The sequence below is a fragment of the Paroedura picta genome, chromosome 7 (assembly GCF_049243985.1).
Source record: "Paroedura picta isolate Pp20150507F chromosome 7, Ppicta_v3.0, whole genome shotgun sequence".
NCBI classification, from domain to species: Eukaryota; Metazoa; Chordata; class Lepidosauria; order Squamata; family Gekkonidae; genus Paroedura; species Paroedura picta.
This window is the reverse complement of record NC_135375.1, coordinates 95995199-96008399: the sequence shown is the minus strand read 5'-3', so window position 1 is coordinate 96008399 and position 13201 is coordinate 95995199. Positions and strand designations below refer to the sequence as shown.

General features: G+C 45.2%; 1 protein-coding gene across 2 annotated transcripts in view; it reads right to left on the bottom strand.

Moving 5' to 3' along the window:
• Positions 1 to 496: 496 nt before the first annotated feature.
• The window catches only part of LOC143841346 (stimulated by retinoic acid gene 6 protein-like), a 29934-nt gene continuing 17229 nt past the window's right edge, over positions 497 to 13201 (bottom strand). Inside the window, exons 10-19 of one of the 2 annotated variants that reach the window (XR_013232672.1) lie at positions 11962 to 12115; positions 9785 to 9860; positions 8358 to 8433; positions 7471 to 7519; positions 7253 to 7370; positions 5895 to 6014; positions 5031 to 5194; positions 4060 to 4123; positions 3014 to 3160; positions 2321 to 2475 (exon numbers count right to left, since the gene is read on the bottom strand). Coding sequence is in view for 1 of the 2 variants with exons in the window: in XM_077345521.1 (XP_077201636.1) it covers positions 2315 to 2475; positions 3014 to 3160; positions 5031 to 5194; positions 5895 to 6014; positions 7253 to 7370; positions 7471 to 7519; positions 8358 to 8433; positions 9785 to 9860; positions 11962 to 12115 (1065 nt within the window). In the remaining variant the exon portion in view is untranslated. Of the gene's footprint in view, positions 2476 to 3013; positions 3161 to 4059; positions 4124 to 5030; positions 5195 to 5894; positions 6015 to 7252; positions 7371 to 7470; positions 7520 to 8357; positions 8434 to 9784; positions 9861 to 11961; positions 12116 to 13201 lie in introns of both variants that reach the window. The other variant, XM_077345521.1, reaches the window with a different exon arrangement.

The window sequence follows — 13201 nt, the reverse complement described above, 5'->3', positions numbered from 1 at the left end:
CACCTGCAGACTTAACAGGCAGTGGCGGGGACTATTTTAACCTAAACACACCGATCATCCAGTTTTATGCGTGTTTTCTGAGAAGACACAATCTTCTGGGAAGGAGAGAGGAATGAAATAACCAAAGTTCCAACAGAGGAAAGGGAAGGTGAATGTAAGCTGCTTTGAGACTCTGGGTAGAGAAAAGTGGCATATAAGAACCAACTCTTCTTCTTCTATACTCCGCATTTCACTACCCGAAGGAGTCTCAAAGTGGCTTCCAGTTCCCTTTCCTTTCTCTCCCCACAACAGACACACTGTGAGGGAGGTGAGGCTGAGAGAGCCTTGACAGGACTACTCAGTCAGAACAGCTCTATCAGGACTGTGACAAGCCCAAGATCACCCAGCTGGCTGTATGTAGAGGAACAGAGAATCAAAGCCGGCTTGCCAGATTACAAGCCACCACTCTTAATCACTACACGACACTGGCTCTGACCACTGTTACATAACCAAAACGTTATAATATATACTCTGACAGAAATGTATTTCTTGTTAACAAGATCCTGGAAAGCATGCCAAATCTTTGAGATATGGTTCAGGGAAGGACAAAAAAAGAAATGGGTAACCTAAAATGAAAATACGTGCTGTAAAAAAAGCTGAATACATGAATAACTGAGGGTGAATAATGATGAATAGTAATGAAGATGCAAATGATTAAGATGCTAATTAAATGCAAGGCCCACAGGGGAGGAGAGTGGCGGTAATGCTTTCTCCTCCTTCCACTTGCCTGTGTCTCCCGCACAGATATTGACGGTGGCATTCCACTCTTCAGACTTGGGACTGGGAGTGATATAGGCCAATGGACAGATAGAATCTTGGCAGTTTCTTTCACCAGCAGGAATTCACAAAGCAAGACAGCAGAAAATCCAGAGATAGAGAATCAGAAAATGTGTTTCCTCACCCCAGTGGGTTTCTTCCCTCTGCCTAACAGAAACAAGTTATTAACTCTTCCGTAAACAGATAGACATGCCTGTCACAATTTATGCCTTTGGATCAGGACCATTCCATTATCTGCATGGACTTTGCTTTTTGATTTGTATCCCAGGGCACCGTGCCAACATTCTCCAGTGGTGTGATGTTCAAACTAATAATAGTTCTTTTCTTCTTCTTTTTTTGTCCTATTTAAACCACCAACATTTGTATGCACAAAGATATTTTTGTAACAGATGGTCACCTTTCCATAAACTCTATTTGAATTGCAAAACAGCTTTGACATGCCAGCCGGAAGGCCTTTATTTCGGATGAATTCCAAACGTATCTGCCCTCGACTTTTGGAAGTAGGGCACTTCTGATATACAACAACAGTAATGGTGACGACACTACCGTGCATGGTCCCAGCACAATGCTTGCGATAACTCAGCCTTGGTGCAGTTTTGGTTGGGAAGGGTGAAACTTTCCAAGATGCCTGCAGTTAGATGAAGCTGAGGCTTCACAGGCGTCCCATGTACAAGATAGCCACAAGGTATGGAGGCCTGCAGAGGGAAGGCAGCATTGTAGGGCCTGGTCTTGGAAGCTAAACATAGTTGGTACTCTTAGAATATGCAAGATCTGCAGTGGGAACGACTGAACAGAATATGGGGAATGTCCTGCAGGGGGCATTGGAGGAGATGGGCATTCAGCAAAATAAGATTAGCAACTTCCCGATGTTTTTCAAATAATCTCCCCTAGTGTCCTGATTGGCTGATTAGGAGACTTCCTGCTCCTTTGAGCGCACTTCTTACCTTGCTTGCCTCCTGAACAGACAGAACAGACAGAGAGAGCTCTTTCTATACAAAACTGTTTCTCTCTTCACAACAAAACTACTTAATCATTTAATCATATGCAACTTCTCCTGCATATCTGAACTCTGCCAACAGGCACTTGGTTGGGAGATCACCAAGGAAGGTGGTAGGAACCCACTTCTGCCTCTTACTTGGTTTGAAAGCTCCTTGGCTGGGGTTGCCATAAATTGGTAGCAACCTGATGGCATGTACTTACTACAGTGGGGACATACTTGCAAGCCAGGAGCAGTAGGTATGACTTGGATATCTACATCCCATGCTCCCCTATTAACAGCCACACTTCATGAGCTGGACACCAGAGGAATTTCAGTCATAGTACATTTTGCTTTGCATGCAAAAGGATCCAAGCTCAGCCCCAGGTATCGGGAGAACAAGGTTTCTGAAGGCCCTTTTCAGAGATCTTGGAAAGCTGCTACTCATCAGCTCTAAGACTTCATAGTACCATTGTCCAACTGAGGAGATGGAAGAGTCATGTGATTCCTGAGGATGCGGTACTATGGTCTTGAGGAATCTGGATTCGATTCCCCTGCATCAAAAATAACATCCATAGAATATGTCCATCGTTTCGGTTTCCGGAATGTTGAGAGGCTGGGATTATTGAGGAGTGTGTACAGTAGCTTCCATCGAGTCTTGGCTTTCTTTGACACCCTGAAATCTAAAACAAAAGAAGGAATCAGCATTTGCTGCCAATGCAGTGGAAATCTCTTTCCTTTCATGGTCACAGAAAGCATGTGGTAGGCCTTATTGAGCAGTACCATTTAAGGCATTAAATGGCATTTATCATAGCTTAAGTGACACTCAGCGCTTAACACCCACTCAGGGCGGCTGTCCCACCCCTGAGTGCCTCCTCCTCCAACCAGCGTACCTGTCTGTCCAGCGACCAGCCAATCGCCTTCCATACCCCACCCCTGACCACTCTTCCTCCTTCCACTTCCCTCTGAGGCTGCAGATCTCTGCTGCCTGAGAATTGCCCCTATTGGTAAGTTCCCTTCCTGGAGGCCTCCAGCCTGCAGCCTTTCCAGTTTCCTGGGGGGAGGGGGAGGCCATCCACACAGTTCTTCCAACTCCCCCCCCCAAAAAAAAATCTAGCGACCATTGTATTCCCAAATGCAACGGGCTCGTCCCCTAGTTATGGATAAAATGCCAATCTGAACTTTTGTTTATGACATTTACCAACAGGCAAACAGACAGACCTGTGCTATTACTGAAGCAGTGGTAACCTGTGGTCCTCTGCTGACGTCTGGATCTGATTTGGGCCACAAGGCTATGGCAAAAACACACGAGGGTGGGGTTGGTGTGATAGTGATCCATCAGGAGCATTCCAGTCCAGGTCTTGAATCCTGTGATGAAACAATGATAATGCTTCTTGACTGGCAAAGGACAACAAGACATGACACCCTCTCTGTTTCTGCTTTGAGGAGGAAACAACATTCCCTACAGACAGACAGATTAGTTGTACTCTTTCCTGGAGCTGCATTCCCAAGCTCTAAACTCAAGTCTCCCCCTGCCCCCAGCTGCAGGCTCACAGGCTCTGGGCCATTCAGTTAGTCAACTCCTTGAAGAAAGGACAACAGACAAAGGGCTGCCCATCATCCAGAACCAGAACCAAAGAAAGGATAGGAGGCCAGAGCTTTTCAGCTTCCTGACGATCTGGCTGGAGCTTTTAGAGACTCTTCCCTTCTCCAAGTCAGTCGAAGTCCAGTAAACAGAAAGCAACCAGGGCAGAGGAGAAGCAGCTGGATCCCTAGCTAAGCTGCTTGGAAATCTGTGCACCAGGGATGTCCCTCCTCGTCCCACAAGAAAATGTTGATGGTTGACCAAAAAATAAAGAATGCTTTTTCCAGTCTCCCTTGATGGACACTGATCACTTAGTGGTCACCCAGTGGGACAGACAGGGACTGTCAACCCGTGCAAGACTTTTTAGATCACTGGCCTTTCAGACAAAGCACTGAGTCATTCAATTCCTTCATTCATTTAGTTCTCTTTTTCCCCTTTAATGTGTTGGCTCCCATAAAAGCTTCTTTGAGAGGCTGGAACCAAAAAAAGCCTCCAAACGTAGGTAATGTCCTCAGCTCCAGTCTTTGAAATTCACTCCAACCATTTGATCAGCCAAGGGTGTAGCTAATTTTAATACCTGTTAAATTCATCCAAGCTCTGAGCCTTGGGGGAGAGAGGTTGTTAGTGTGTCAAGTCCAGACTATTTGCGAAGCTTCCAGGCCAGGGCTGGTTCCGCACTAACTTTGTTTTTTCCACTGTCGATCCTGCTGAATTCAGATTGATTTGAACCCGGGTCTTGCTCCTTCCTGTCCCCCAAATTGAAACAGAAAGTGCTCTGCACTGGATTGGGGAAGCTCAGAACAGGGAGGGCAGCAGTGGTTGAGAAGATGCTTGCTTATTTTTCTTTTCCCGATGGCGGGGAGGGGGGAAGAGGCAGCAGCGTCACAGAGAAAAATAAATCCAAGAGGCAAATCTCTGCTGAGAGAAGTGTGGGCTTCTAGAGTGCAGTCATTTTAAAACAGCCCAAAATGAGGGCAAAAATAAGTCTTGGGAGGGAAGTCTTGCAACCGGAAACCAGGAAGTCTTTGAATTGACACCATGACCAATCAGGGACAGACTGCTTTGCAGCGTCAGCACTGCAGGAATGGGCAGGAAGTTAATCCGCAAAACCCAGAACATCTACACTTATACTGGGGGCTTTCAAAGCTGGTTCTTCAAATGTAAAGATTTATATCCACTCCTGAATAAGGTAAGGTCGCCACAGATCAATCATGGATGTTGCAGAGGGAAAATTTAAAGCGCCTAAAATCGAAATTGAAATTGAATACACTGCAGAGGGGAAAGGTTTATTCAGGCTGGGAGAGGATAAAAAGTGAAGTGCAGACTCGACGCAGGACTGCTAAAGCAGAACAAGAACAAGAAGAAACAGAAACAGCAGAGTTGGTTTTTATACCCTGCTTTTCACTACCCGAAGGAGTCTCAGAGCGGCTTACAATCACCTTCCCTTCCTCTCCCCACAACAGACACCCTGTGTGATAGGTGGTGCTGAGGGAGCTCTGACAGGGCTATCGGAAAAGCTTTATCAATGCTGTGGTGAGCCCAAGGTCACCCAGACGGCTGCATGTGGAGGAGCGGGGAATCAAGCTTGGCTCACCAGATTAGAGGCCACCGCTATTAGCCACTACACCAAGCAGGCCAAAGCCACGGTCTTACCCATATCGGCTGCTTCATACCCTCTGGGCATGATCGTCCTGTCTATGCGAGCAATCAGCCAGGCTCCCACGACCACACTGCACAACAGCCTGAACAGGCAGGCGCTCAGGCCCAGCAACACGTTGTAGAAGAAAAAGAAGTAGTTGAAATTGTGGTAGGCTTTCCTAAAAATGAAAGGCAGGAGAAATTCACATGGTGATGGGCTTCTTCAGCTCACACTGCTTCAGTGCTCAGGGCCCATTCCATGGGAAGACTCAGATTATGACATCAAGCAACAGGGAAGAGCATCCCTGTCTGGTAGAAATGGCGATTGTTTTCCTAGCGGGGTTCCTCTGACTTCCACAACTGCACGACAGGGAGAAATGGAGCTTTTTTAAACAATGATCTCAAAGTTCTTCACCTGCCAGTTGGGCAGAGATTAAAGAAGCACAAATCCTGCCACAGAAACACCTTCTGTCACTTATTAAGAATGAGAGATTGTTTTGTGTTCCATTCCTTCTGTTCCACAATGAGGAGGAGGAGGAGGTGGAGGAGAGTTGGGTTTTATACCCCACTGGGTAGGAAAAAGTAAAGTATAAAAACACCTTAATTGTTGTTCTTACAGCTTCGTATTTTAGCTCTGGTGTTAATTATTTGGGTTTGTGGTATTAAAATATGAGGTTATTGTGTATGTTTTAATTTGTTAGCTGCCTTGGTGATCCTTCTATATATTAGAGCGGTTGAGAACCACTGTTCTACATAGGAAGGTGGGATGTGAATGTCGAGAAATAAAATATATACATAAATAAAGGAAAACGCAGAATGCCATTTGGAAATGAGGTCATTTGACACAAGGAAAAGGCTGGGAGCGTCTGGAAGAGTCACCTGTTGTCAAGAGCCAAGGGCTTTTCTTCATCATCCAGGAAAATCTTTGGCTGAAGGAAGAACCTTGTGGCTATCACAGTCTGCAGCAGCATGAGGCCCACCACAATGACAATGGTGAGGCTGAGGCAAAAAAAGGCAGAGAGAATTTGGGTTCAAAAAGACAATCATCGTAAGGACAGCCTTATGCTCCCTGCAGGGCCTTGCGCTCTGCAGGTACTAACTTAAGGTGACCAGATTGTCCCACTTTTGGAGGGACATCTGGGGACACCTGGCAAATTGTACTTATGTTGAAAGTTAAAAATATATATTATAAGACTATTTTTTAGTTCTATGCATTCTATGAACATTTTTGTTGCTCCATATAGACCAAATTTTAATCAAGAACGCCCCCCACCCCTGGTCAATGGTTACCAATGTTAAGATCTGGTCACCTTATACTAACCTGTTGGTGATTCCTGGGTGTAAACTGCACGGAGCTTTTATTCCAACCCCAGGTCGATTCAGTCCCTGCCCTTTACACAGAATGCAATTTCCGTTGGATTTTGGGCAATTTTAAGTTTTCTTCTGCAGCAAGAAGGATTGATCCGGAGTGATCCTACCTTTATTGTGCAATATCTTAGAGTGCTTTTAATCCTCAATATCCATTGGGAAAGAAAGCTCCGTGGTAGAGAACCTCTGATAGGCTACACCTGGTCATGTGACACGCTTGCCTTAAAGGAGAAGCCCCTAATTTCTCTCAACTTCTGTCGGTCCTGGATTTTTCCTCCCCCCTCTGCCTTTTTCTATCCTCTCCCCTCCCCTCCAAGAAAAGAAAGAGGCTCCCTGCTTGGCTCCTCTCCCCACCCCCTTCAAGAAAAGAAAGAGGCTTGGCTCCCCCCCCCCACCTTCTGAACTACCTTAACCATGTGCAGAAGACTTTCCTGTTTCAATGGGGAAGGGGGGAAAGAGGAAGACCCGAGTTCAAAGCGATCTGTGTTCCGCGGGGCCTGTAAAATGGAGCTCTTCCGGCAGGTCCTTGGTTGAGGCTCGGGTTCAGAAGACCGCAGGGGCTCCTCCACAACCACAACCAAGAACTATTGGCATCCCTGGGGATTGGGGCCTTGAGGTGCTGACAGAGGGGGGACATGAGAGGTAGAGAAGGGGGGTATTTTTCTTGTCACCAGAGTACATGGGGGTTTGGTTTTATGGCTTTTATGTTTTTATGTATTCGGGTTTTATTCTTGCTGCAACCCGCCATGAGTCAATTCTGAGAGCGATGGGCAAGACATCTAATTTTTATTATTATTATTATTTATTAATTAACCCGGGATGTCCCAGTTTCCACTTCTGCCTTTTGGCCACTTGCTGAATTCACTTACATTCCGGTTCCCAGGCTTTTCACCAGCTCTATCCCTTGTCCGTGTTTTATGTGCCAAACAAAAGGGTATACAAATATCACCCCAAAGAGTGTGGACACAATGTGGATGATCAGGTACCCTAAAAAAGAGAACCCAAGTTGTCTATTAAAAAGGGAAAGAAAACGGGAGCCCCCAAGAATTAGCCCCAAATGCATGCCCCAAAACAGACCTTCACGTACCCCACAGAAGATATGCAATTTGCCAGCCCGAGTACCTCGCTATGGCTGCCTGCAGGTGTTAAAATAAAATGGAGAGGCACTCTGATATGCTGCGATTTCACACATGCCAAGGGGGAAAAAAAAGAGATTCGTACCCTGTTCACCCCGATTGTTCAGCAGACCACATGCTTACAGGTTGAGAATCACTGCTCTACAGGCCTCAGGTTTTTCCTAACCCAGAGCTAGCAACCCTAGTTAGTTACTCATAATCTTCAGGGTATCAAATCTACCACAAGGGAACTCCCAACCTTATTGGGGTTGACCACGGCTGTTGCCCCATTCAGGGATTTAGAGGTTAGTCAATTCATCAAGTTTAACTAAGTACTTGATTAATTCACTGAGTACCTTCCTTGAGCCCATATGGCAAACTCCCAAAACCTCAGCCTAACTGCAGAAGACAGAACACACACCACCCTTTGGTCCTTTAAAAAAATAAGCAAGTGCTGCTTTGCTCTCAGTTCCCTCAATTAACAACATCCTAATTAGCTTCTACCTTGTCTAGAGTTCTTTGATACCAGCCATGACAGTGATGTTCAAGAACGGAGAGTGAGAGGTCTGCAGGGGTGGGAGGAGGTGGGTATCAGAATAGGTAGGGTGGGCGGTTTCAGGTAAGGTTTGCCGTAGAATGGGAGGGCCAGCCTCCAGTTGGGTCTGGGAGGTTCCAGAAGATTTGGGGACCTCTCTGTCCCCCTGGAGAAAATGGCTGCCTTGCAGGGTGGACTCTATGCCCTCCCTAGGCTTCGCCCCCAAATATTCAGGAATTCACCAACCCAGAGCGGCCACCCCAAGACAGGACTCCAAGGGATGAAGAGTAAGGCAGCCTGAAAAACAGAAGACCCAAAACTTACCACACTGTAAGAAAGTTTGCAAGAACTCAGCGGAAGGAATTGCTTCTCCCCTGCCCACAGTCGCTTCATGTGTTTTCTAGAGAAATTCATGATCATTTCTTCGCAAATATCAGTCTCCTTTTTTTAAAGTGGGAGTACATAAGGGCTTGCTGGAAGCATCTCCTTTCCCTCTTCCCTGCTAGTTCGCCTTTCCCTTTGCTGAAAGCCCTATGGCCTCTCCCCTTTTGCTGCTTCCTTCTCTCCTTCTAGGGTTGCTGACCTGGAGATCTCTTGGAATCACAAGGGTTCTCCCAACTACAGAGATCAATTTCTCTTTAATCAGCTCCATGTTGGGAAATTTCTGGAGATTTGGGGGTGGAGCACATTTCAGCAGGGTATAACGCTAGAGAGGCCACCCTCTCCTGTCCCTAAAATCTGAACTCCTCAGACTCAACCACAAAATCTCCAGAATATCCCAAACTGGAGTTGGTAACGCTAACCAGGTCTGTTCCCAGTTAGTCCTCCAGCAAAGGCTCAAATAGGTCAGGAAAGGGCCCTCCCCCTGCTTTTTACTGACAGAACCCAGCTTGGAATCTGTGGTTGCCTAGAAGCGGCCACGGAGGAAAGCCACCACTTAAAGGTACAGACGCTATCATTTTAGCTTTTTATTTAAACCCCCTCCCATACATACCGTATTTTATTTTTTAGATTTCAGATTTTTCTCCAAACCTGGGATGTTGTTCAGGTTCGTAGAAAGATCTTTCTTGCCCATTTCCTGCTGTAGTCTTGGCTAATTTTGCTATTACTATACAGGCAAGGGGGAAGCCTGAGAGGCTCACCAGGGGGGGGAAACCATATCTCCCCCTATCATGACTCCAAGCCCCACCACCTACCTGCAGCAAAAGCATATGGCAGGCTCTCCGAGCCCGGAGTGACTCCCAGCATCCCCCACCACAACTGACCCCAGAGCATCTCCTGGAGCTTCTCACAGCATTCACCACAGCGGCAGCCAGGCACCAAGCTGCTCTTGGAGTCTGCTGCCTCAACAGCTGGGCCAGTAGCTGTTCCTGACACCTCCACCATGGCGACTGAGCCAAGAGCTGGCATCTACAATAACAGCCATCACATCAGCTCAATTAGTAAGTTTTTTTTTAACTTCACATTTTTCTGCAAACCTAGAGAGCACCCCCAGGTTTGCAGAAATATACATCTAGCGTCAATGTGGCCCCCATCCACGGATTTAAGGATCCGCAGATGGGGTCCACATGTCACTGTTAGATATATAGATGATAAAAAAAAGCTCTAGGCCTCAAGACTGTAAAGCAAACCCTGTTCAGTCATGGCCAGTGAGTTATGGAAGGCCAGCATGAGTATGAAGATGCTCAGACTGTCCCTCCATCCTTCCCTGGGTCTTCTGGCAAATTGTCAGGGGTAAAGTACAGCCATACCTGTAGCAAGCCAAGATGTGGAATATGTAGCAGACGCTGGTGAGGCAGGCGGTGAAGGTGGTGACAGTCCAGACATCTGTGGGACAAGCAAGCATCACTTAGGGAACTCCTATCTCACCTTTCCCATTCAAGAATAGCCCAAACAGGTTTCAAATAGTGGAGGGAATTATATAAAAAACATTGTCCCGATGAAAGGATGATGTCTACAGCTAATCACATAAATAGAACCAAAAAATCATTATTGAGAATACTGAGCAAAACAGCAATAGAAGCATACTAATAGGAAGACAGGAGAAATTCATCAATGAATTATGTTTAAAGACCTTTTTGAACTAACGTAGCCTTAAATTATGAAGGGAAGCTCTGGGTTGGGAAATATCTGGAGATTTTGGGGGTGGAGCCTGAAGAAAGCAGGGCTTGGGGAGAGAAGGGACTTCAGTAGGGTATAGAGCCATAGAGTCTACCTTCCAAGCAGCCATTTTTTCCAGGTGAGCGGATCACTGTTTTCTGGAGATAATTTGTAATCCCAGGTTAATTACTGTGTCCATGTGGGTCTTGCTAAACAGACATATACTGAGAGCTCCTGGTTCTTAGAGGCTTCTGAAAACCCAGTTCAGGCAGGAGCTATGTCACACAGGGAGAGGAAACTTAATTCTTTGCCCCTATCTAAGGTTGTCAGGCCCCTTGATTGAAGTGGGGGTCTCTTGCCACTTGGCCCCACTACCCCACTGCTGGTGGGGAGGACTTACCCTAAAAATTAGCAAGACCCAGTCAACATTACAGCTATGTGTCTACATCACTTCTGACATGACCCAGAAGTAATCTCATCACATCGGTGACATTGGGGCAACACTCTAGTATTTGGGCAAAAACTCTATGGTAGAAGCCAAATTCAACGTAGAGTTTTGCCCAAATACCAAGGCATCATTCACTGTTGCTGCCTGATGACATCACTTCCAGATCACAATAGAAGTGATGTAGACAGGTTGCTACAGTTTCAGCTGGGCCTCCCTTTCATTCCCACTAATCCCCCCACAATCCCCTAACAGTGATGTTGTTGTTTTGTGCTGGGGGGAAGGCATTCTGATAGAATCTGCCTGTGACAACTTTTGTTCTGAGGAAAATAATTTTAGACAAAGAAAACATTTCTTACTAAAAGCTGAAAACAGATCTACACAGTGTTTGAAGAACCAGGGCAGATATTTTGCAGTGGGAATTTGGGCAGTGAGAAGATACTCCAAATTCAGGCAAATGAAGAGGGGAGAATTCTTCTAACGAGAAAAGAAGGCTCCCTGCTCAGTTTAAAGGAAAATCAGGCATGAGGATTTCCTTGGGCTTATGTGACAAAATGCGTGCTTCAAACTCCTTAGAAGACAGAAAGATACAGGTACATCTAGGATGGGAAAATTGGGGTACTAGTAGAAGGATATCTTCTAGAAACCATGGGAATTCAGGGGATGTGTTTTGGGATAAACACAGAAACCAAAACCTCTAAGTTAAAATAAAGCTGAACATCTAAGAAAAAGCCTATGAACATCTTAAAAGCTCGTAGCAAATAACTTAATACTGTAAAATAACTTATTTGTATTCCTCATTCCAACCATCCTTTCCTTTCTGTAAATAAATCCTTTCTGTAAAATAAAATCTTTTGTTTCTTGTTAACAATGGCTCGGTGCCATTCCGACAAATTTTAAAGAAAAAAGGGCTCTATGCCTTCTCCAGAAAGTCCAGGGCTGAGTAAAGCCAAAAGTTCTGTCAGTGACAGAGTGGGACAGTCAGAAGAAACCACACAGCTCAGTCTGTGAGGCACCAACCTTTTATTTTGGAGAGAAAATTTACCTCAGAGTGGGGAATGTGTGTGTGGGTCCATCATGCCAACACACACACATGTACAGTAAACCATAGAGGAATCAAACATAGAGATGCCAACTTCCAGGTGGGATCTGGAGATCTCTTTTTATTACAACTGATCTCCAAACAACGAAGATTAATTCCTCTGCTGAACATGGCTGCATTGGAGGGTGGACTCTATGGCATTGTACCTTGCTAAGGTTCCTCTCCTTTCCAAACCCCACGCTCCCCATATTCCATCCCCAAAATCTCCAGGCGTTTCTCAACTCAGATCTGGTGACCCTAAACAACAGATAGATTCTTGAAGTGTGATATAATGTTTGTACCTTCCGTGACACCAATCAACTCTTTCAAAGGTTGGACAAGCAATGCAAGTCCTTCTGAAGTATTTCTGGCAGCTACCAGGATCTCAAAATTCTCCTCCAGAGTGTTCAAGGCATGTAGTACAAGTTTCTTAACATAAAACTCCATCACAACAAACTGGACAAACAGATGAGAAGAGCTGTTTAGTTACTTTGGCAACTCTTATTCCGCTACATTATTCCATGCACTATTAAAAGTTGAAAATTAAATAAAACAGCTGAAAATAAATAATCAGTAACAATTTTACAGTTGAATAAAAAGAGAAGAAAAAAAAACAGATTTGAAAAGGATCCAACCCACCCCCAACCCCCTAATAAAGAGATTGGCAGAAATGAAAGAAAGAAAATGGTAGCAAACTACTCACTCAAGAACTTTAGGAATAAACGGAATAAGAGCGAGAGCAACATAAAATGATAGATGAGGGCAATGGGAACATGTTGTGAGTTCACAACTTTCACATCTGTAAACTGATCCAATAGAAGAAGAGTTGGTTCTTATATGCCGTTTTTCTCTTCTCAAAAGAGTCTCAAAGCAGCTTCCCTTTCCTCTCCCCACAACAGGCACCCTGTGAGGCTGAGAGAATCCTAATATTACTAAAGAAGAAGAGTTGGTTCAGCAGGTAAGGCTGAGAGAGCCCTGATATTACTGCTCAGTCAGAACAGGACTGTGACTAGCTCAAGGTCACCCAGCTAGCTGCATGTGGGGGAGGAGCAGGGAATTCAATCCGGCTCACCAGATTAGAAGTCCATGCTCCTAACCACTACACCAAGAATGTGTGAAGAACTTTGTTGGATCACACCAGTGGTCAAGGTGGACAAGCAGGCTCAAAGTGTTCCGAATGAATAAAACACATGAGCTCCATTGCCTAGATTTCCACTGCTATGCGATGCTGTCTTGTTCCAACCAGTTTCCTTAACTTAAGCTGGGTAGCCTTCCTATTCTGCATTTTCACTGATCTATTGGCTCAATAGCTATGGGCCTGGTATTTTCTGTAGCGCAATGATTATATTACTGCTGTTTATCAGAGTGATGGAAGCTTTTAAAATATTTTATTACATTTTTAGCATTCTTAGCCACTTCAGACCTGGGGCTTTTCGGTATGATGTTGTCGTTTTTTTAAATCAATTCTGGCATCATACTGCTTTGGTTTATCCCTTGATTTCTGCACACATTTTTGTCTCTTTAGATTTCACTTTAGTGGTG